The sequence below is a fragment of the Bombus terrestris genome, chromosome 11 (genome assembly GCF_910591885.1).
Source record: "Bombus terrestris chromosome 11, iyBomTerr1.2, whole genome shotgun sequence".
In the NCBI taxonomy this organism is placed as follows: Eukaryota; Metazoa; Arthropoda; class Insecta; order Hymenoptera; family Apidae; genus Bombus; species Bombus terrestris.
The window spans coordinates 4,527,030-4,550,965 of NC_063279.1; the positions used below are offsets into that span (position 1 = coordinate 4,527,030).

Genomic DNA, 23,936 nt, shown 5'->3' on the forward strand with positions numbered 1-23,936 from the left:
AATCCAGTATTTATCATACTTTCCCTTAATAGAATTGCTATTGCAAATTGTTCTTAATTCACATTATACTGCAACGTTAAAAAGTGAGAATTATTTAAAGAAAATTCATGTATAATATTTTGTTATTATCGTCTTAAACAGATAATTTGAAATAATCGAATTTGTCGTTGTTACTTTTGCAATATAAGGGTAACTTAAGAATCCAAAAATAAAGATCCTAACTTCATGTTACATCAACTTCAACGAGATGGTCCATTGAGAATGGCTGGACGATTCGTTTTTACGAGTGACCGACCTCACTTAAGTAAGAAAGAAGTCCGCGGGTTCGGAAAGAATCACTGCACTTTCCACATTCGACGGAAGAAATTCGAGCTATAACTGAATTCAAAAGAGCTATCAGTACGACAAACAAACTGTTCATACTTTACATACATTTGAAAAAGTTTTGCTATCAACATGAAATACAGTATAAATAAAACAAACTACTTCAAGTTGATAGAACAATCCTTTTTAACTTTATCCTTTCCATTAAAATTCCTCTTACTTCTCTATATTTATATTAACTGACCCTTAAATATTTATTTCAAGAAACAGCTTGATCTTAAAATTAAAGTTGCAATCGCTAACAATTCCTAATGAATATAATTTCCTAATAGGTATTATCAATCGATAAAAACAAGAAGCTACTGCAGTAAAAAAGAAAAGGATATGAATATTAAAACAACACAAGCGAAAAGTGACTTACTGAAAAATGTAAAGCGATTGAAAGAGAAACCGACGAAATTTCGTTTAGCTTGTTGCGGACGGTTCGCGAATAGCTTTGTGACGAAGCATTGCTCACGTAAAACGAATAACGTTGGAAGTTCGCGAGAAAGATTGGTAAAAAACCCGCTGAATATTCTTGAGAAGTCCTCGACGAGTGAAGAGCCCTCCTGAGAATTTTGTACCACGGATCGTCACAGTAGACGACGTCTGGAAGGGCAGAGAGGGACAAATGGTCCTCGAATCTCTGAATCACCAACCCCCGAGTCGGCCCATTATCGTTGAATGAACTGACACTTACCTTTTTTCTCGTTGAAAAAGTCCGCGTTGACGCGCGTCACACAGAACAGGACGAATATCAACCACTGCAATCTGAAATTAAATGTTTCGATGTTACTTTATTTCGTATTTGAAATGATTAATTAAAAATGTAATCGATATCGATATAGTGTGATAATCAAATTTTCTTCCGATTTATATGTTTATGCTCTTCTTTCTTAAATTATACGAATGTTATAATGAAACCTGTATGTTGGATAATTCTTGTATAACGCAGTAATGTTTATTCCAGGATAAAATAAAATTCCAGTGATATTTATGTGGGAGTTGTAAGAACAATACAGATAAATGAAAAATAAGTAAATCTAATTGTTTTCTAGGCTGAAAAGTAACTAATGCGAAGTCCGTTTTAAACTCTTCTGATTAGAATTAAAATTAAAGACGAAGATGTTAACGAAGGAATACTGATAGCAACTCGACCAATTCCATCTACTTACAGAGAAAGTTAAATTAATATGCACGACATTTACTAAGATTAGATGAAATAAAGTTATACTTTCTTTCGATACAGAAACACAAAATAACTAAAAAGATCCAACTTTCCTAATAATCCTTTTCAACTACTCTTTCTTGTTAAAGTTCTTCTACGTTCTACGTATACATAACTCTCTTTGACATAAGAATAATATATTACTTTATTCCTAAGCTACTCTATATCTATACTATCTTTAAAAAATGGCAAACACAAGATTCCCTTTTCCCCTGAAATACCATTTCTAGGTACGCGAAAAATTTCTTGACAGTCCTGTTACGATACTCTTCGTATCATTTCAATATTCCGAGTATCGATCATTACTCGGTTTTGCTGTATTTAGATACAACAATTGCCCACATAGAGCTAAATGCACGGATAAAAACAGATGCAGAGATATCGTGAAATGAAAAACCGAAACGATAGCGATTAAAACGGGGCTAAATGGGGGCTGTAACGATTGCATAGGAAGAGATACGCGATCTCGGGAAAGAAAGGCGGGAGATTAGCGCAAAAACGATTCGAAACGTTAGCGTTGTTCCAGAGTAAAACAATAAAGTCCGTCTCTTGAGACTGAAAGCGGGGGCGGATGATACTGACGCCGGAAAATTGGGTTCGCTGAAACGTGTTTCGTTAATGCGATCTCTTACGGAAAAAGCAAGTCTTCAAAAGGTGTTGAAAATCTGCTCCGTGAAAATGGCTACTGTATACAACGAACTTATTCAGCGTAAGTACCCCTTGTAAAAAGGAAATCCACCTTTTATGAAATGTTCTACATATCTTGACGGCTCTTTTAAGATAAATAAGTGTTGCGTTAAAATTGTGTACACGAGGGTTGTTCTTTCTTACTACATATGTTACAACAGCGTTAAGGGCGTGGCAATATTTTACTGACACGTGGAAGTATAAAAGGTATAACTGTGAGATAAAACGGGACACAGATTATAACAATCGTGTTAAACTAAATAACATAACAACAATTTACAAAATGTAGTTCCAAATTTTCGATGCCAAAAGAGAAGAAAATCTCAGAGATAAGAAAGCAAAGTCTCAAAGGGTATGAAAAAGGTCTCCGAAGCTTAGATCGAAAAATCAGCATCTTTCGAGGTAGAAGATTCCACAGATAAAAGACTAGCAAAAGTGGAACAAAATCAAAGATGAAGGACACGAAATTGCTTAAAAACTTAGGTTTAACAATGACTGATTCGAGAAATGAAAATATTGAAATTTTTTATCATTAATTACTTGTTATTAAAATCTAACTATTGTTCTATTTTATATTGTAATAAACTTAGTACGAATCTAAGCTCTCCATGGAATGTATAACTCTTTTTTTAGCAAATCCCCCAGCAATCATTTCCTAAACCAAATGGACGTTAAAATTTATTACGAACTCTTTTATGGTACGAGCAAGCGAAGAGATTTTTCTTGTCAGCAGAAAAATCTACGCATATCCATAGAAATACATAAAAGTGGCGGATAAAACGATCGTAACATCGAATGACGCGATGTATGCTACTGTAGGTACGACTGTATGCGCGTCAACCTACAGACGATTTCTCACGTGTCGAGGTTAGTGTAACACGAGGAATTCGTTGCAAGAGTGTGGACACGTATTTGCATCAGGCGGCGAAAGGCGATTGCGGGCGTTTGGCAGCAACCGTCGATCATGAATCACGATCGAGAACTATAGCCTTGCGTAACGCTTGCAACCGTCCCACGTATACGGCCGTGCCCGCGGATTTCGATTTCCGTTTGTCAAGGTCGTTGCACTTTGATGCTATAACGGAATTCGATTGAGATAAACGAATTTGAAAAAGCTTAAGTAAGTTATCAAACTCATTGGTTTATGACGACATTTAAACGGTCGACGAGGAATAATGAAAAATATAAAATATTCAAAGTTCTTGCACTCCGTTGTTATAGCTTTAAAATAGAATTCGGATAAAATACAATATCAAATATGAATAATATCCTAGAGAAATAATTAAAAGAAATAAGAATGTTAAGCTTTTAACATGAGTCTATGGAAAATTGTTTTCAATATTGAAAATTATATTATGCTTCAACAGTTGTTTCAGATATTTTTTCTTTCCTTTCTAAACGATGCAGAAAATGTGTTTCGGAACATTTACTGAAATGCACATGCATACGCTTTAATAGGATAATGGGATAGCTCTTTTAAATTCACGCAATGGCCATTCGCAATGGGTGGAATGAAAATGAAAAAAGAATATTGCTAACGAGCAAATTCTTCGCGAAGGATAAGGGAAAACAGTTACACACTTCAAGGCAGAAAAAAGTAACATTCTAATTTAATAACGCAATAGAGTAATCTAAAAATGATAACTAACATAGAGAGATCTCTAAGAAATATACTTTTATGTCGAATTAATAAGATATTTCGTATTTCTAAAATCTGTATGAAAAATTTGAACGAATAAGGAAAGTCACTCGTTCCTCACTGTACTTATTCATATAATAAAATTTATTCAACGTATAATAGAATGTATGACTCGTAACGTTGCCATTCGATCCACAGTACCTACTCTGTTAAAAGCATATTGAACACGAATGAAAGAATGAGCTTTTTATATCCAGAATTTACTTTATATTGACCGTACAAATCGAGATTTCATTGGCAGAACTGCATATATGATATTTTGTAAACATATATGTGATTAATGATAAATGTGACTTGCTCGATAAGTGGAAAAAATATCTTGTTTTGCGTGTACAAAGTGAAAGAATAAATGAAAAAACAACATTTCTTCTTCGAAATGACTATAATGTATTGAAGCAGACGATACAACAAGATGAAGAAAATTCAATTTTCATTAAATCATAATTTACGTCCCGATATAATTAACAAAGAAATATTTAATTTCGATTTAATGAACAATATTATTCAAATAATGGAATAATGAACGGTGACTCAAAGTTGTTTATTATAGCAATAAAAAGAAATCAAGACAATTTTGTCGCTGATGATGCAACATAAAACTCGTAATTAAGATAAAAGAAGAAAATTAATGAAACCAGTTAGAGAGAGATGAAGAATTTTTATCTTTAAAAGCTCATAAATTATCCGTATTAAAAGATAGTTAGTTGTCGTCGATTAAGATCTTCACCTTTATTTTTATCATAACAACAGGCCGGCTACTTTGAGAGATTCGTCTTTTTAAACGGATGACATCATCAAGCAAGAAATTTCTTAGGGAAAAGGCAAATAAATCTCAATCCAACGGAAACGCACCATAAAGAAAGAAAAGGAAAAATGCCGCAACGATAACAGTTGTAATTTGTAATAACGAATAAGAAATAACGAAATCACAAAGCAGAAATATGTAAGTATATGTCTGCGTAACTTCTGCAAGGAAAAAAGTTCAGTCCGTATTTTATTACTCAACTCTTATTTCAATTTGATGTCCTTTGACGGTCTTTTTTTTTTGGCGGTCTTTTAATCGTAATAAATAACACTTGAAAATAAATGAACGACACATTTTGCCTTTAATTAATGCATGGAAAAAATATAATTATCATTTTCCCCATCGCAGTAGTATCCATCGTCTAATTAAACATATTTGATCCAACAAAGGATTACAAAAATAGTAGACAATTCAATTATCTTTGAATCACCCTAAAGAAACACTCATTTAATAACAACTTCACGAACACATTAAATCAAGCAATTACTCAACATCTCGCAGAATGTTAGCAGAAAGATTGCAAAAATTCCATGAAGCGATTTAAATTTCTCAATTTGGTCGCGAGGCGGTAAAGCTGTCTCACGGGGGCGAGGTTAACATCTAGAAATGAAAATATGGACGCTACCATCGTTCGCTGTAATGTCGAGGAATGACGACACTCCATTAACCTAGTGGCCCAAGGAACGATATAAAGCGGAATTAAAAGAACGGGGAAAGCCTCAATGAGATCCAGAGACACGTGTAGCGGGTGGAATAATTAAGCGTGGAACTCGAGTGGCGACGTCGTCGACGACAACGACGACGCCCAAGTGGTGCTCGTTAATGAACCGATGCACCAGAGACGGTTGAAGAGCCGACAAAATTCTGGGGAAACTTCGGCAAACAAAGGATCCGTACCTTCCATTCTTTGGAGTGACAACGCCGGATAACCAATTTCACATTTACAATCTGATCTCACAGGAAGGAAACGTCGTTGGGCTCTCATTCAGATGTTTCAGGAAATTATGCGGTTAATTACTGCCTTCTCTCGAGGTCTTCTTTATCGCGCTATTATAAATACTTTAATATCTTTAACGGGTTAAGATCAAATTTTTGATACCTCTCTATACGACTCTTTTTATTTTTTGAAATTTAAAAGTAATATTCTTCGCAAATTAGTAATTTCTGCGAAATGTGTATGTACCAGCATTAAATACATCTGCAATTTTGTTGTAACAATTACCAATATCATTAACAATCGTCATCGTAATGCCAATAAAATTTCTCAAGACGACTCGTACAATACAAATAATATATTCATAGAAAGCTTTTATAAGTATTCGAATACTTTCGTGAGCTATTGCAATGTCTAACACGACCTTCCATTGATAAGAACAATCTTATCTTATTTCTTATCACCTATGTAAAGCAAGAAATCAAGCACCCTTGAGAGAAGGAATTCAACGCATCTTCTCGCATAGTCATTATAAAGTAATACCGCGAAAATTTATCCGAATCATAACACTCTAGAGATACTGTGCTATCTACAGAATGCTCGTATATTTTTTTCGACGTTCTCCCCATTAACTTCGCCTTGTACTCCGTCGAATTTCCCTCGACGCTTTAATTAACAGCGTCGTATATCATTGCGCGTACGCGGAAGGGAACGATGCTGGTTTGTATTTCATCGAGCTTTTGCGATCGATGACACATGGTCCGGCGAATCTCGAGGAGCCATGACTAGATGACGAATGGCGAAAAATAAAGAAGTTAATTTATTCCTGTCCCGAAAACCGAAAGTAAGATCACAAATCTCTCGTGGTTATAGTGGCAAAGGGAAACCGAAGAAGAGATTTGTACACTTAATGAAAACATTTTTATTTTTGGCTTCCAACACGGTCCAAGAATTCGCGCAGACTTTCGATATGTTTACGAGTCTTCCTGGAATGTTTGACACATGCGTGAGAAACATATGAAGTAGTAAGGCGACAAAAGAAGAGCTTCTTGGATGTATGTATACTACAGAGATTGTGAAATTGATTTTTTTTCTCTTTGTAATAGTTAGATTAAGAAGAGAACTTAATGTGTTAACGTACGATTTCATTTGCAATTTTTTCTCACTCAATTTATCGAAATCTGTTTTTTAACAGTGTGGTTGTAAAATAGAATTCCAAGTATTTGTTTAATAATATTCTTGTCGCCATTTCTTCCTCCATCTAGATTTTACAATGTCATAAAGTTTTAAAAAATATTTATAGTAAACAAGTATTTCTTTGAATAAGAGTGGAGGACTACGAAAATTTAGATTATTATTACAATGTAAATACGAAGGTGGAAAATTTAGGAAGAATAACTCTCACAAGATACCTTTTAATCTATCAAAGAGACGAAGCAACAAAATTGAATAGCTTATAGCTCATAAATTCAAAATTATTAGTAGTATCTTGTCTCTTCCCTTTTATTGCATTCTTACGACTTAATCTTCCACTTCATGTAGTACATAGAAATGTAATCGATGTACCTACAACCTGTCTACCGCTGTAATATCGTACAAGCAATACCGACGTTATAGAGTCAACAAACCGATAACGCTGCTTTATGGTGATGATATTACTATCGGATAGACCAACTGTCTATACAGAACGAATTTATTATAATTAGAGTCGACAGAGCTGCAGGTGTCCGATAAAACCATTCAGCGCTTCACGAAACTACGATTCCCCATTTGAATTGCGAATCATCTACAAAACTGACAGCTACAGATTCGAACTGAGAGTTAGTAAAAATGAAAATTACAATATTTTCTATTTTGATTGTAAAATGCAAGAAAAACATAGACGCAAGTGGGAAACACAAAAGACACATTCACGTAATATTTTACTTAAAAGACATTTTGTCCGTGACATAAAACTTTTATATAAAAATAAATGTTTGTGTTTTTCTGTATTAATACAGGAGCTTAAACTCGTTATCACACAGAAATTATATTTTACTTTCGATTACGATAAAAACCAACCTCTATCCAAGGAGCTATAGCAACAAAGCTACGTCTTTCCTATCCAATCGTTACTCGCAATCTAAAACTTCTCAGTCGATATTTAATCTCGACCAAAATGTAATAATTCTCATTCAGTCGCAATTCCTGAGCAAAACCTAAAGGGTCTAATTCAATCTCAAACTTTAATCGAGCCTTAAAAATTCTCATTAAGACCCTGTTGCCGGCCAAACCCTAAAAATTTAGCATAAAACGAAATGTGTTCAAAGCATTACGTGGACAAAGGAAAATCGCAATTTCGTTGAATTCAGCGTTAGGAAGCGGAACTTTAATCTCGGTCTCGTAAGAGGCGATAATTCAACCATGGTCGTGGCTGAACAACGTCCTCCAGTCCCTTAAGCCATCTCTGGCACGTCGCTATCTATAAACCGACGTTTAGGACCACGTGCCTCTGGCGATACGCGGTCAAGATGATCCTGACGCTTGCCTGAACGTCGCTCGTAAAGATTCACGACAGAAATGGTTCGTGTCCGTATTGACGAACGAACGAAGCGATGAGCAACGTGCAGATCCGCTCGTAAAGAACGTTCAACCGTGTCGACTAACGCGATATAAATCATAAAATCGCGTTAGGCGAAAATACATCGCGATAATGCTTCAAAAGGAATATGCGATGCGCCGTTTATAGTCGCTAAATAAACGGGAATTTATTTGACTTAAAATCTCAGCCCTCTTCACTTCGTGCGCAATAGCTTTATGCTACGAACAAAACGCTTTATGTCTGTTTAATTCCAAAGCTATTACGAACAAAGGGAACTGAGCTTAGGAACGGATAGTTTGATGAGGAGTAATTACAAATGGTTGTACAACTCGATTTTGTAGGTCTGTTCCAAATTTTGTGTATATAGCTGTTAGGTGAAATTGTGCGAGTCATCTATGATTTTATTCGAAAGAGAATTATGTCGAAATTAAAGGAGGAAATTGTAGACAATAGGTGAACAGGAGTTCTTTATGTATTTTATAATAATAATACATAGGTATACGATAAACAAAATACGTGCTACAGTTAATTTACTTATAGAAGATGATATAGAAAATATTGTATTTATGATGAAGAATAATATAAATACTATATTTTTAAAAAATAATACGGAGAAGAGATTATTCATAATCTCCAACATAAGAGGTGTTTTTCAATTCTTGTTCTCAAAACTTCGATGTATAATTAAATTTTTCATTAAGTTTTGCATAAATATATTGGAAAAATGGATACAAAGTTTCTTCTATATCGATGTTAAATTTTAAAAGGAATACTTAATGTGTCTTCTACACTTTGACAATCTTATCTTTAAAGCACAAAATTTTTAATGTTTCAAGGAAATGGTAATATATAACAGAATATATAAAAGAGATGTAGCTTTAGCTAGAGATAGAGCCTTTAGCTAATTTCTTTCAAAATAAATCTGTTGGAAGTTCCATGGTATAGAGAATGCAATTATAGCAAGACGTGCAGTAACTTACGGTAACTTAATCTTCCATGACTGATAGGAAATATGCATACCTGGTCAAACTTCAGCTGACAACGTTAAGTTGCTCAATTCAAATAGCGCAACTATCATCTATTTAACTTGTTAAAGTAACTTTCCTAAACTAGCTTTCAGTCAGTGATAAGCGTTTATACAAGATTCCATAGAGAACACGTTATGTTTTTATAAGCAAAGAAACCCGATGCATAAAACGTAAAAATACTTCTACCGCATTGCATCGATTAACGGAATCGATTAATTTTTCAACTGTGCCAACTATCTCCTCGCTGTCATTTTCACACATACATAGATTATCCAAGCGTTTCTTAAAAATCCATTTTATCGTGTTTTATGCTAGTATTTTATACTATTTTATACTTCTTTGTAGAATCTTTCATCTCTAATTTTATAATTAAACCCCATTTCTTTGAAGGTAAACAGATATCCGAATATTTTCGCATACCTCCTGATATTTTCCTCTTTGCACGATGTTACAAAAGGTTCGATTCTTCGGTAAATTATCTCTATTCTATTAAGTTGTTAAGTCCACACGAAACAAAGATTAAAATAACTCGGCATTTAAACGTGGGCTGAACATTTCAGTATAAGTCTTCGCGAGACACGCGACACAGACGCTTTTAATCGCCGTTGGTTTACACGCGCGTGTCTTTTCATGCATCTCCACTCATTAACCCTGTCCAGGAGCACATGGTGTAATTCACACATAAAAAGGAAAAGGAACATCGACAGAGTTCATCGATCGGAGCTTGTTGCTCCGGCTTGAAACCCCAAACGACAACGTCCTACAACGTTCAAGGGAAAACTGCCAACTATTCCGCCCGAGAATTTTCATCTCGTTTTTCTTTCTTTAGATCGGACCGTGTCAGACAACCTGCCCGGTTACGCCAGTATTACATCCTAAGATTAGCCACGGTGCACACTTGGGAAATGCCATTCAGGATTTACGAGGAATTACGCAATGGCAGTCCCTTTTCTTGTTTTTTGGAAGAATGGGATGAACAAATAGAAAAATAGACATCAAGGTATATCATCAGACTGCGGATGCACTTGTGAGAAATTTAAAGATCCAAATATGCATAGAATGCATATATGTATATAAAAATATGTAAAATATTCAAAGTACAATACTCGTAATATTTTGCGGATAGAACATTTTTCCGCTTGGATTCTATTTTTAGTGTAATTATTATTTTCGTGAACACAAAGACATCTATTTTCTCTCCCTCTCTCTCTCTTTCTTTTTTAGTTTTAACTAAAATGAGTTTTGGGAGGGTTTTATAAATATCGAAGGATCTTTTTTATAGAATTGGTAGAACGTTTAAGGGGTGAAATAGTTTTTGAATTGGGATAGTTCTCGCGTAATTACTGCAGAAGCATTTGATATAAAATTATTCATTCACATTCCTTGAATGAAAATTACACACCGAACGTGAAATTTTAGTAAAATGAAAGTTTCATTTCACATGGTTCTTGGTTAAGCCCTTTGCTTTACATCAAGTCCTTTACATCAATAGGAAAGTAAAGGTAGTTCATATTTAATTGGAGAATTTTCTATCTGAATTTTTAAAGAATCCTTCTATATTTGATTCTCTTACATTGTTCATATTTATTTGTATAAAAAGAACTTTATCTTTGCGTACGATTTATCCACAAACTTAATGAAGACAAAATGTAAAGACAAAATTAAAATTTTTTCTTTATGTGAAATTTCCTTATTTTATTATATCTGTTTCTCATTTTAAGTAACCTAGATATTCGTAAAGATTTTCAAGAAACAGCAAAAACTAAACCATACCATTAGATTCGATTGCTTTAATTTATTACACTTCGTAAAATCCGTGTCCTAATATTATTATATCAGTTACAGCTCAGAAGCAGGTTCTATACTTTTTATATAAAAACAGAGAAGTATTATTTTGTAATTTTTAAGCAAGCAAGAGTGTCCACTACCGAAGACGAAATAAATTCAACTCGTAAAGTTTCAAGAATCGTATCATTTTATGACTATGCGTAGCAAGAATGCAATTTATATTCGTGTCTTACGGCTTCTACTGTCTCATTTTAACAAATAATGCAAATTGCCCAAGATGCCAGTAACTTCTTACTGCAATCGACTTCTTTATTACTTTCCGGATACATATTCCTTTGATGTTTGTCTTTTTCAATAAGCTGAATCTATCTCTAGAAATCGATGAATAAATTCAACTTAATATATTTTTTAATCGTTGTATCAACGTAATAAAAGATGTATGACAATATGAAATATCTACTTAAAGACCAGAAGTTGCTGTAACGCCGGCTGAACTGTAACTAGAATGTCGTGAAACGATATTTTCTTATTAGATGGGTATACAGTCTTATTATAATGCTATAAAAGAAAATGGAACTCAGCAAGGTAACAAGAAAATGGAAGGAAAATCCTAATATGCCAAAGTACTTGAATCTCATGGTAATTACTTTCTTTAACCAATTTAAAATTTTACGAGATCCATGAAATCAACTAGAAGAAGATTTTTCTATGTGGAAATGAACGATCTAAAAATATATTAGTTGTCATTTAAATTTAATAAAATATCGATAAACTATAGAGAAAATAGTACAAAGTAGGTATAGTATAATAAACTACACAAAGATCTCAAGATGAGACTCACTAAAATTATTGCATTTCTAATTAATAAGAGCAGACACATTGATTTATAAAAGTATATTTTTCTTTGTATTTACTATTAGATTGATACTCATGACTATATTCATTAAATTAAAAATGGCATACCGGAGAAAGCATTTCTATTTGTTCAACGCCACAACTAATATTACATATTAAACGAAACAGCCGTTCCTTCTCACAGTCATTTCCATTTTAACGGAGTTTTAATTAAATTCCATATTAATTGAGCCGTTACAATGCATTATCGTTTTACCTACCAGAGGAACACCATGCGGAATGCCGTGATAAAAATTGCGAGAATATTTATATACGAAATATAAAAGCGTTGATACATGCAATCTAAACAAAATTCAACGCGACTTTTATTCTTAATAAATTAATATCCTTCGATCCGAAAAATGTTTACTGCATGGTAAAACAGATGGTAATTCCATGAGATAAAAAGAAACTTGATGTTAATCACCGGTTCACCTCGCCCGTACAATTCGAAATAAATGCCGCGTTAGCAGTTTCATTTGTGGCCACACCGGCATGCTTGTGCATTATTGCGACGCGAACTACATCGTATTCCACGATTGCATGCTTTGAACTTAATTTATCATGGCATGCGAGGCAGTTGCACGTTTCTCCGAGCGGACAACTAAGAGTTACTTTTATTTTGTTCGTTTGTATCATTGAGATTTATAAGATAGGATAAAATCGCACCTATCGATGGATTAACGACGATCGCGATTCAATTTTAGGAAAGGCACGATTATTCTGGTTGGATGAAAAAGGGGATATTTTGTTTTATTCTTGAAACTTATTAGAAAGTAGTAAATGGAAAGATGATTGATTATACGTATTTATACACTTCGAAGTAGATGTTCACAAAAAAGTAATGACAGAATCGAAGAATTAAAAGTAGTATCATAAATATATTAGAATACTGTTTATCAAGAATTTTGGTTACTATTATTAATATATTTTTGTCTTAATTATGTTAGTCGCCGATTCTTTTTTTAGGAATGAAATACGATAAAAGTGTAAAAAAGATGATGATCAGAGCAACCGACTAAATTTATAGCGTCGAAGGAAATGACGAAAAACTTATAGCCATTAAATGGTGGATCATAAATATGAAACGATGAAGATAGTATTCTTGACAGAAAGTTGTCCACTAGAAACTAGGTTAAAACTTTCGTGCACCATATTTGTGGACACTGAATTCTCCTTTTATATGGCAGTAAAACTTCTAAACATGAGATCTAGCACACCTTTAACTTCCTGGTACCTTGAACCTCTGGTGAAATTGAAACTATAACGTGGAATTATGTATGGTATTATCACGATATGCTTCGCAACGAAGAAAATATGATAAATAAAAGAAACAAAAGGGAAAGTCATTGAATTCGTACGATGAGTTGAAATAGGTTGCTTTCTAAACATATAAATAATTTATTTTATTTTATTTTTTCTTATTAGTATTTATTTAATCGTTATATTCAATAATTTAGAAATTAATTCATACTGTTGCTTGAATGAAAATCATATGTAAATGATTGTCTTCATTGGAACATAATCGAACAACACAACATTTTCCTAAATGATAGTAAAATTATGGGTTTAATTCTGAAGCTATTTCTATCTTTGATTATTGAAAATCCCATAGATTAGGTTTCATCAGTACGTCGGTTCAAACTTTCCTTTAATACGTTAGTATAAGCTCTTGTTTGATTCAATTACCTAAGCATTACGGCTTGAACGCAATTTAGTATAATTAGATATTAAATATATCGATGAAAATAAAATTAATTTCCCGATAACGTTCAGAAGAAATTTTACAAATATTTTTACTGTGTTTCTTATTACTCCATTTTTTGGATAATTTACTATCTTAATAATATACAAATATACGTTGACATTATAATAGAATATTAATAAATCAGTGATTCATTTTAATCTAATTCGATATCTAAGGTAAAAGGGTAATGTCCGGAATTTAATTGGAATAAAAGTTTTAATTTCGACAGGAGGATGCCAGATAGGTTCAATTTTAACATGAAGACTGAGGAATTTGCAGGGCAGAGTAATTGGAAATTCGCGTAGGCAGATCTGAAAGTGCGTCCTACCGATGAATATTGGAAAGGCGGCGTCTATCCTCCTTAATTGATCGCGTAGATATAAAGACTTCGTAAAGAGAAAAAACAAAATTGTAGATTTTAGAAATTAGAGAACAACCATTTAATGATTAAATAACGCGTGTAATCTTTTCCAAGCTAAAAATATATGTAATTGTAAAGTTTCTACATTTCCAAATATGAAACATTAACGATATTCAATATTATCGATTGGCAAAGATAAAAGACAATAAACTAACATCAAAGAACACAGCATACATTTATAAACTAAACGTAAATATGTGGTGGAAAATAAATGTACCTACAAAAAAGACAATTTTTAACATATATTACTTACCTACATTATATTACACTATCTCATTTGAATAATTTCTCCATAAATCAATACCAATTACTTTACGATTGCTCTTTAACCATTAGCTTTTAAAGTAACATTGAATCATTAGAAATTCATTGAGAACAGGAAGCGTATCACGAATAAGGATTGCACGTCGTCTGTGATAAATCCGACTCATTTGGAGCCGCGGTTAAAATCTGCACTATTTCCAGCTATCCCCTGAAAGGCCGTAAATTGGAGAGTTAACTTTCGTACGCCTTCGAAATGTATTCGCGAGAAAAATGTTGTTAGAGTGGCATGGAAGCGATTGGACGCTAGAAAAAGGCAATTCAACGCGGAACGCAGATATACAAGTCCGTCTATTTTCCACAATTTACAGCGCCAGTGTCAACTTATATTTCCTCCAGCGAAACTCAAGAAATTACTTAATACAAACACGGACAATCGCGTATTTTTGCTGTAGTCTCAACTTCCTCGGCGATCAATTAGCCTCGTGAAGAAAAATTGTGTTCTTACACACGACTACTTAAACCGAGTAATTTCTATCCGAATAGTTTCTAAGCATTCAACGACGAATTACAAAACAATATCGAAAAATACTAAGTAATGTACAATGTGTATTAATACCGAACTGATCAATTCCAGGTTTTATCAATTTCCTAATTTCATTGCATAAGTATACGGTCGCTTTTCGATTCTCAAGAAACAAATGATTTACTTCCATAGTTCATCGCAGGAAGATGACATAAATACTAATAAATTCTAAAATAGATTTTAAAAAACGTTTTAACACTTTTCAATGTATGGAATTGCTCGATATATCTTATGAACGTCTCATATATCCTATCATAGAAGTCTCTAATTACGGAACGACTTGATTAACAGGTCAACTCTTTGAAAATATAACACAATAACGAAGAATTTAGAATACAGTTAATTTTTAAGAATTTTGCATTTCTCGTATCAGATACAAAAAATACATATATCTAACTTTCCATAAACGATAAATATTAATAATTGTGTTACGTATGATTCACGATGGTACATTGTCAAGCGTTTAAGTCAGCAATTAATGTCCCAAACTTTCAAATAACCAATCCGTCATCGCGTCTTACGAATTTTTCGATCCAAGTTCTATCCGCCTATTATGCATTCACTTTCTTTAATTCCTCCATTAATTTCATTCATAGTCGCCACGCCCGCACGCCCGTAGCATTCATTATTCATGAAATTCTTCCGAATCCAATCGTAAAATTCTACTAACGGGTCTGCGCTCGCGTTGAAATTTCGTTTGTCAAAGCGAAGGAGACGTCCTTGCTCGTTCGTGTCCCACCTCCGCGTCACATTTATTCGCCGTTTCTGAATCTGACGTTTATTCGCCGCCCTTTCGTTCTTCTTCCCGCCAGTGGAACGCGTTACGAGTAATTCCCTCTCCTCTTCACGCGAATCGAATCGAACAAACGAACGTTCGCGGACGAGGAAAGGATTTCGCCGCGCAATCTTCCAGCGAGAATGAACGAACGTTTGAAATACGCGATGGTCGTGAAACGACCAACGACGAGGTAAAGAGCGAATGGTACGTTTGAATACGACGATCGAACGTTTTCTCTAACAGAAGCGGACAGGCTCGATGATATTTCTGCGTGTTGCAATTTCAGTTGCGTCAGGGTGCGTTTAATTGCATGCTGAGTGCTGCAGTGTATCTTTCATGTTAACGAGTTATTGTGAAAATACGAGGTGGATGCTATTCGATCGAAGATTAGAATAGAACGGTCGATTGTTGTAACACAGAATTTCACGGCGAGTTTCTTCTTGATGATAGATTTCAGTATAGATGAATGTAATTTGCCTAATGATATAGTAGTTTGCTTGAAAACATACAGTTAGTCAGAGAAACGTTCGTATTATCTCAATTATTGAATTCGATGATTTGTTTAAATCTCCATTTACGTTATAACGAATTGCTCTTTTTCAACAAACGAGATATCAATCGACAGCTTAGTTATTGCGCTATATATTGCTAAATGTTACCGACTGTATACTGTTAAAGGATATTAATCATTTGAGTTCAACAATCGCAAAGATTTATGTTTCACTTTGTGAATCTCCCAGGTAAGATTTCGCGTACAGGCGGAGAGATCAAAAATTTAAACGCACCGTGAATAAAGTTACGTAAAAATCAGAACAGTTAAGGCGGAACATCATTCTAGGGCTCAACACACTTGACTGTTTGGAATAGCGTGACTGACGAACAAAGCCATTATCGCGTTTATCCGCTACATCTAATATTAGCCCATCCATCGGCGGATCTCGATGAATCCAGAATTTGTCTGTTTTCATTTTCGAATTTAATATTCGATATGCAGAGGCGCACGTGTATCAGGAATGGTAACGTTCACCGAATCGTTTTCAAATCTCTCTCCGCCCTTAATCCGTTGCGCAAAATAGACAGAGCCATGAATAAGTCGGTATTTTCAATTTTCTAGAAACCTTGGCCGGTACATTATGGGAGCAGACGACACCGGCTGAACTTTCGAATAGTTTTCGCTCGAGAAAACGCTACAAAAGTTCCTCGCGACTCGTCGTATGGAAATAAATTATTCTTTCCCTTTCAGAAACCTTTGCCAGCAGCAGCGCGAATACGCCGTTCTCTTTATCAATTTTACAGTGAATTACACCGACAGAACCGTTCTTTCGAACTGTAATTGCTGCCGCGAATACGAGGGAAACGAACGCTTTTTCGAATTCGCCTTTCCAATGACTAACTTAACAACTCTGACTTTTCCCCTGTATCATTCGATCTTTCGTGCAAGGAATTGAAATATCCAATGAAGTGGTTCTTTGGCAAATTAGATCGAAGTTATGTGATAATTTTATTGATACGTATTAAGAACTGGGATAATGACTTGCTTTCAGAAGAAGAAAATAAGCTGAATAAATTTAGCATAGCAGGAAATCAAATATGATCGTTGGTACGTGTATACGAACTTGTTACCGATAAATCAAAACCAAGTATTATATTTCGTCATCGTGATTGATTATGACAGAAGATATGTCTCCTCTCGGACAAAAGTATTCAATGTTCGGTAATGATAAATTCATAAAATTGTTAGTAACGAATAATACACGATATTGAGTATGCTTAAACGAAACTGTCAAAGTTCCTCAAACTCCTCCACGCGTCAAATTTGTATTTTCATTTGATAGCAAGAAAGATATTAAAAACGTAGTAAAAGAATTATCCCAAAATTACTGTGCCTTAGAAGAGTCTAACCTGCAAACGCGAAATGAAAAATATTCAGGAATTTATAGGAAAAAGATAAAAGTTTAAAATGCTACCCTTAAACTCTCCCCTAAATTCCTTCCAACAAGGATCGTTACAATCGCGATCCTGTAGCTGATCCTTTACAATTGGAACACAAATTCGCGATAATCTGCGCGCAAAAAAAGCATTAAAAAATAGTCGTTTCTATTCTGGGAAAGCGAGAGCGCACCGGGTCCGGGACAAACGATGGGAACGATCCTACGAATTCACGACGAGAGAGGAATCCTCCGCGGGGGCTGAAAATGAATCAGCCATTTGCTGGCGCGCAAGAAAGAACAGTGGTCGCGACACGTTCGTAGATTTTATCTACGACTGGATGTAGAACAACGCGCAACACGGTAGTCCGCGTCGCGCTTACGAGCTCCCAGTTAAAGCTGCCGCGGCACACGTGCGCCGAATGCGAACGCACTCGTAAATACACTCCGCGTGGATTAACACGCGGCCATCACGTGCCACGTGTGTTTCACCCCTCTCTCATCCCCTCGCAATTTCATCTCTCTCTTCGTTATATTCACCCTTTTTCCATCTCATTTTTCCCACTTGCCTCTGTTTCACCTTCTATTCTTCTGTCTCTTCCTTCTGCCTCTCTTTCTCGTTTGCATTCGATGCGCTAGTAGGGTGGCCAGAGAGAGAATTCCAAAAAGAGCAACGACAGTGAGTTATGTCGTCGAACCGAAAAACACGGCAAGTGCGAATGCCACCTCGACCCTCTTCGGCCAGCGGGATTAATACCGTATCGCGTAATGCACCTACGAACCAAGGCTTGACGCGTTATTTTTCGTTTATTGCACCTCCTTCTTTTCTTTCTCTCTCTCTCTTTATAATACTTTTTGTTGGCAAGATATACGCGTGAACGCATCGCGATATGCTCGTGACACCGCATAATGCAAATCCAACCGCTCGTACGATTCCTGATGCATGATCGTGTTCCTCGTAGTGTCTGAGTAGAGAATTCGGCAGGCTTCGATACATCGATCGTGTTCTCTTCCATTTGAAATGTTTAATGAGAAAGTTCGTAGAGTGAAGATTTGTGTAAGCCCATTTAAGAGAAGTTGTATGAGTCAGTATGAGTTCCCTTCCTTATAATTCAGTGATCAATTTTGTAGCAACGACGAGGATACCAGCGATAAATCGTCAACAGTATTCTACTTGAAAAGATTACATTAAGAAATTCGTATTTCCTCGATTCTTCGATAAAAGCATCTCGTATTTTCTGGATGTTATGAAATATATCTTGCTTTCGAGATTTTATATATCATTGTATCTCTGCATATATTTTGTCATGTTCGAAGCATTGAAATTACCTACTGCGTTACAAAATGATTTCAATTTCTGTAAATATACTAATTGTTCGCAAAAATTACAACCACCTCCTCATAGTATCTTTGAATATATTTTACGAAGCGTTTTTTATAAAACTGCACAACACCGAGTACAAATTGCTTATCATATCGTGTTATACTATAGCCTGCGATAAAGTACATAGTTTCAAAATGTGACTGATATAATTCAAAGAATTCATATTACACTACTGAACAATTGCTGGAATAATGCAACATTTCGATGAACTTTTATCGTAATCTATATCTTCTACGTGATATATTTTACAACGAGGTCAGCCAGATTTAAACCGATACGAATAAATAATACATCGAACACTACTAAATACTATTTTTTCACGTTCCTATTAATAAGAGATCTCTCTTAAGAAGACGAAGAATACTAAATAAATGTCACGAATGGAGTACACAAATATCATGGTCTCAGAATAAAAATGCGCCTTTGATTCACTTTTATTTTATTCATTGATCCATTCACAGAAACCTATCGGATTAAGGCTCAACTTCTAAATAAATTATGATACTATAAATTATTCATACACGTTATATGATTAATTATTCTCTTCATACCATTTCGCAGAATAACTTTTCTACGGCAATCTTCCCTGGTGAAAATATTCCGAATAGGAGAAATCAATCGAATTCAATATTCATATATGGAAATACATATGAATAAACTTTGATTTCTGTGTCTAGATATTAAAGAAGATATGCATCGCTACTTAATGCAAATATTTTGTAAATCGATCCTTATGGCATTGTGATAACAGTTCTTTCTTTTATGAATTTCATAATATTTACGAATACCTATAAATAAATTAAAATTATATACACGAGATGCATGGCTAAGAAATTATCGAAAAGAAACGTAAAATGGAAACCAAATGTTTCTTTTCCAATTTTACTTCAAATATAATAAAATAGACGAGTGGAAAATTTAATGGTTCTTTAAGGAAATATCTTTCCTCTTTTACAAATCGCGCACTCGCGTGTGACTGCGCTTAAATGACTGTTAAATGAATATAAAGGACTTAAGGAAACGCAAAGCGCAGGTACTTGATGGGATCGAGACTGGCTCGTTCCTGGAAACGTACCAGCCCGATTATTATAGACGACTGAATTTCCGTTGGGACGATACGTGAACGTATAGAGATTTTAGACGAAGAATGGGTGTTCCAGAAGCAGATCCGGTTATCCAGAAGTGCGACTGAATATGTAATACTTGGCATAGTCGACAAAAGAAAAATAGAAGAATATTTCTATACTTGTAATACGTTCGTGAATTCAAACGAAGGAAATGAAATACGTGTTAGCTTTCCTGCAGAAGATCAAATTCACATAAAACTAAATCCGACATCTAAACATTTTAAATACGTATTTTAATTATTAATCGAGAGACGACGAGCGGAATCACTATTATTGGATCTTCAAATTTGTTATTTAAATATTTAGATTTCGTTATGAATAAAATTTCAATGTGCCATGAAAATATCATTTTCATATTACTAGTTAGAGAGAAAAATTCACGATGTTTTAAATTTGCTTATTTATAGTACAATGAATATTTATCATGCTATTTATATAAATATTACTCGCGTACCTTAATTATACCTCGATGCAAATATTACTTAAAATTCTACCAACATTCAACCAAATTCTTAATCGGTATTTCTCAATTTTCTTGACTTATCGATCACCACGATATTAATTTATTCCTCCAAACCGTACTCGAAACAACCTTACTCTGCCTTCTCACAATTTAAACGCGAACGTACATATTCATGCTCGTACGAATTATAAATTGTACAGCGGTAACAACCGCGTACACGTGAATCCAGTCACATAAACATCGATCAACTGCCGTTCATCGAGCAAAAACGAGTAAAAGAATAGTTTCGAGCGTACAGTGTTCCAAACATCCGCAAGACGACACGACTCGAGAATTACGAAGCGACAACGCAATCAATGACACGCGACAGCAAGAGCAAACACAACCGGTAGAACGTAAAGCGATTTCGAGGTCAACGACCAGAACGAAGAAAGCCTTTCCTTCGTTCCATTCATGGCGGCGCGTAAATAAAGGCCGAATTACGTCTGTGAACCCGATTTTCCAACGAACGAACGACTGTCGATTTATCACCGGCCAAGACCTCGTTACCATCGTGTTCCACGTCCCATGATTCCTTCGGTTGTTACGACTGCACCACGGGAAACTACCCTACGTTCACGGTTTCTCGAGTTGTAACGACTATACAGGCAGAAACCACTCTGCGACGACAAGCGTCCTCGCGTTTACGAGGGTTGAAAACTTGTGGAAGTGAGAAACCGCGAAATCAGCCAAGTGGCATTCCTATCCTTCTTTCTAGCAAATCCTACCTGTGGCTCGTTCGTTCTCGTTCAAACCCCTAATCCGTCTCTTTGATTCGTTACAATGATCATATCTTTAGAATGGAATCGTATTTCCTATTTATTTTTTATACCTATTTATTTCTTATTTCCTGCTTATTTTTATTTTCTATTTATTTATTGTGAGCAAATGTGAAGATTTCCAGAAGGCAGAATTGCAAGTCTATAAATCCTTGCAAATCCTTTTAAATTGTCTGTGATGTGTTTAGCAACATTCCCTCAAAATTGAAAAAAATAAGAATACAGAACATGTTCTATTGTGTTAAACTACATTAATTAATTATACTTATAGAGCAATAAATAGATCGCGGATGTTTATGGATTTATGAAAGAATTAATTGTGCAGAATATATAGAATGCACATACTATCCAAAAGTATACAAAATATCAAAAATTATATCAACTCCCCATTACAGCAAATCCCTATTTAGATTTCACTAAACTATAAAAGAACAAATTTAGATGAACATCCGCAATCTGCTAATAACACGTAAACACTCACCTAGGCCGCATGTTGAGTCATTCCATCTGACTTGACAGGTGGTTAATCTTGCCCTTGATGAATCTCTCCCCCGAAACCGTTTCTGTCCGTCTTCTATTTCACCCGCTAAACTTCCGACCGTTTGAAGGTGACTCTGCTACCACTCTTAAAAGTTCACTCCGCGACACTGAATCGTCTAAACTTTCTCTCTCTCTCTCTCTCTCTCTCTCGCTCTCTCTCTTTCTAGTACCAATCAAATCGTTCGATCGAAGAAAGCAGAAGTTGAAGTTCAATGTAACGCGGTCGGAGTACACTCGATTTCAGCTCGATAGCTGCAACTGTAAGGGGCCGACGGTGGCGCCAATTTCCAAGGTCGGGCCGAAGAGCAAGGTCAACGTACTTCCGGGTCAGATCGGCACCAAAGATCTCCCTCTGATCACTATAGTTACCGCACGCTGTCGTATCGAACGATTTTCCTCGCTTTCACTAACAATCTGTAAGAACAAGATCCTCGTAGGTACCAATCGTGTTCTACCACTCGCTATGTCGCAACCGCTGACAGCCCAATCGACTCCACGGTCCACCACTCACTGACAACAGTCCCTTCGTGACACTTGCCGCTTCCTTCTCGATTTTTCTCCCTCCTAACCTCCTCCTACTCCGCGGCTGCCGGCACAACGTCGTACTAGACGTCGTCACGCTGATCTAGTCTCTCTTCTGCTCTCTCTGCCTCTCCTCTTGCTACATACACACTCTCGCTCCTCTTTTTCCAACTGTTTCCGCTCCTGTCTCAACAGATCACCAATAATAGCTTTAGCCTTAAATGCAACAATTCTTCGTCATAGTTAATTTAAACCTACTAACCCTTCTTTCTTGGTTCGCGAACCAAATGTTGAGAAGAGAGAACTCGATGGTCGTGCGATGGGGGTTGAAACGACGATCGGTCGTCAAGGTGTATGGGTCACGGTTCCAGGAGGCCCAGCGAGCTCCACGCTGTTCTGCGTGGCTTTAAGTCGACGACGAAGCTACCAACCGGTGGCGGCTGATTCAAATTCGCTCCCCACGTGGCGGCGACGGCGTCGTCCTTGCGACTGCCACCGGCACGACGCCCGGCGCCGGGCAATGCGTCGCCATCTTGCGGCCGCCGGCTAAATCCGTTTTAGTGAACCCGCCACCGCGACGAAATTGCACCAGACATTTTCATGCTTCCTCCTTTTTCTCCTTTTTTTCTTCTTCTTTTTTTCTCTGATCGTTTCTCTCGTCTCCTTTCCTCTTCGTGTTTCTGCTCCACCGGTTTTCCCGGCTACCGGGGACCTGCAAGGAATCCGGAGGTTTCAGAGCGATAGCGAATCGATGGTATCGATGCTGGGTCCTAGCGTTTGTGTGTATGTATACTCGTTTCGTGAGTTTCGCATGGGAACTGTGTATGTTAATTATAAGGAGAATTAATGTGATACCCAGGTTGATGATAATTTTTATTTTAACGAGTTTCGGTAAATTAGGTTTATTATCGTCTGGAATGTCTCGGTCAGAATTTTTTTCCTAATTGAATTGTTATGGAAATTGTTTGCATAATCGGATTGATATTATTAGCAAATCTTGTAAGTCTTATAAATCCTATAGCGGTAAAAAGTTTGTTATATAAATCTGATAAATAATGCAGTTTTCATAAGATAATTGACTGTACTACTTGAAATATTTGACGAAGATTAGTACATATATTTGTGAAACAGATATACAATACAAATATTCCTTTCGCTTAAAAAAGTAAAAAAGAACGATTTCTCTAGCTGCGCAAAATTGAAAGACAAAAGTGTTTCTCATTAGAGTAATGGCATTGAATATGTATCAGCGGCACTTAATGATCCATAATACATGTACGAGCATCTTATACCGAATTAAGTACAATAGCTCTGACAATCGTAACGCGTGCATTAATAAAAGTTGAGTCATCTG

At 35.6% G+C, this 23,936-nt stretch overlaps 1 protein-coding gene across 6 annotated transcripts in view; it reads right to left on the bottom strand.

Annotated features, from left to right (window-relative positions):
- Positions 1–23,067, bottom strand: part of LOC100649852 (collagen alpha-1(XVIII) chain) — a 345,705-nt gene extending 322,638 nt beyond the window's left edge. For 3 of the 6 annotated variants that reach the window (XM_048410056.1, XM_048410054.1, XM_048410055.1), the window contains exons 1-3: positions 22,845–23,067; positions 22,002–22,765; positions 1,064–1,134 (exon numbers count right to left, since the gene is read on the bottom strand). In XM_048410056.1, coding sequence (XP_048266013.1) covers positions 1,064–1,134; positions 22,002–22,012 — 82 coding nt within the window. In that variant the 5' untranslated portion in view covers positions 22,013–22,765; positions 22,845–23,067. The remainder of the gene's footprint in view (positions 1–1,063; positions 1,135–22,001; positions 22,766–22,844) is intronic. The other 3 variants (XM_048410058.1, XM_048410057.1, XM_048410053.1) reach the window with 1 other exon arrangement.
- Between the last annotated feature and the right edge of the window lie 869 nt (positions 23,068–23,936).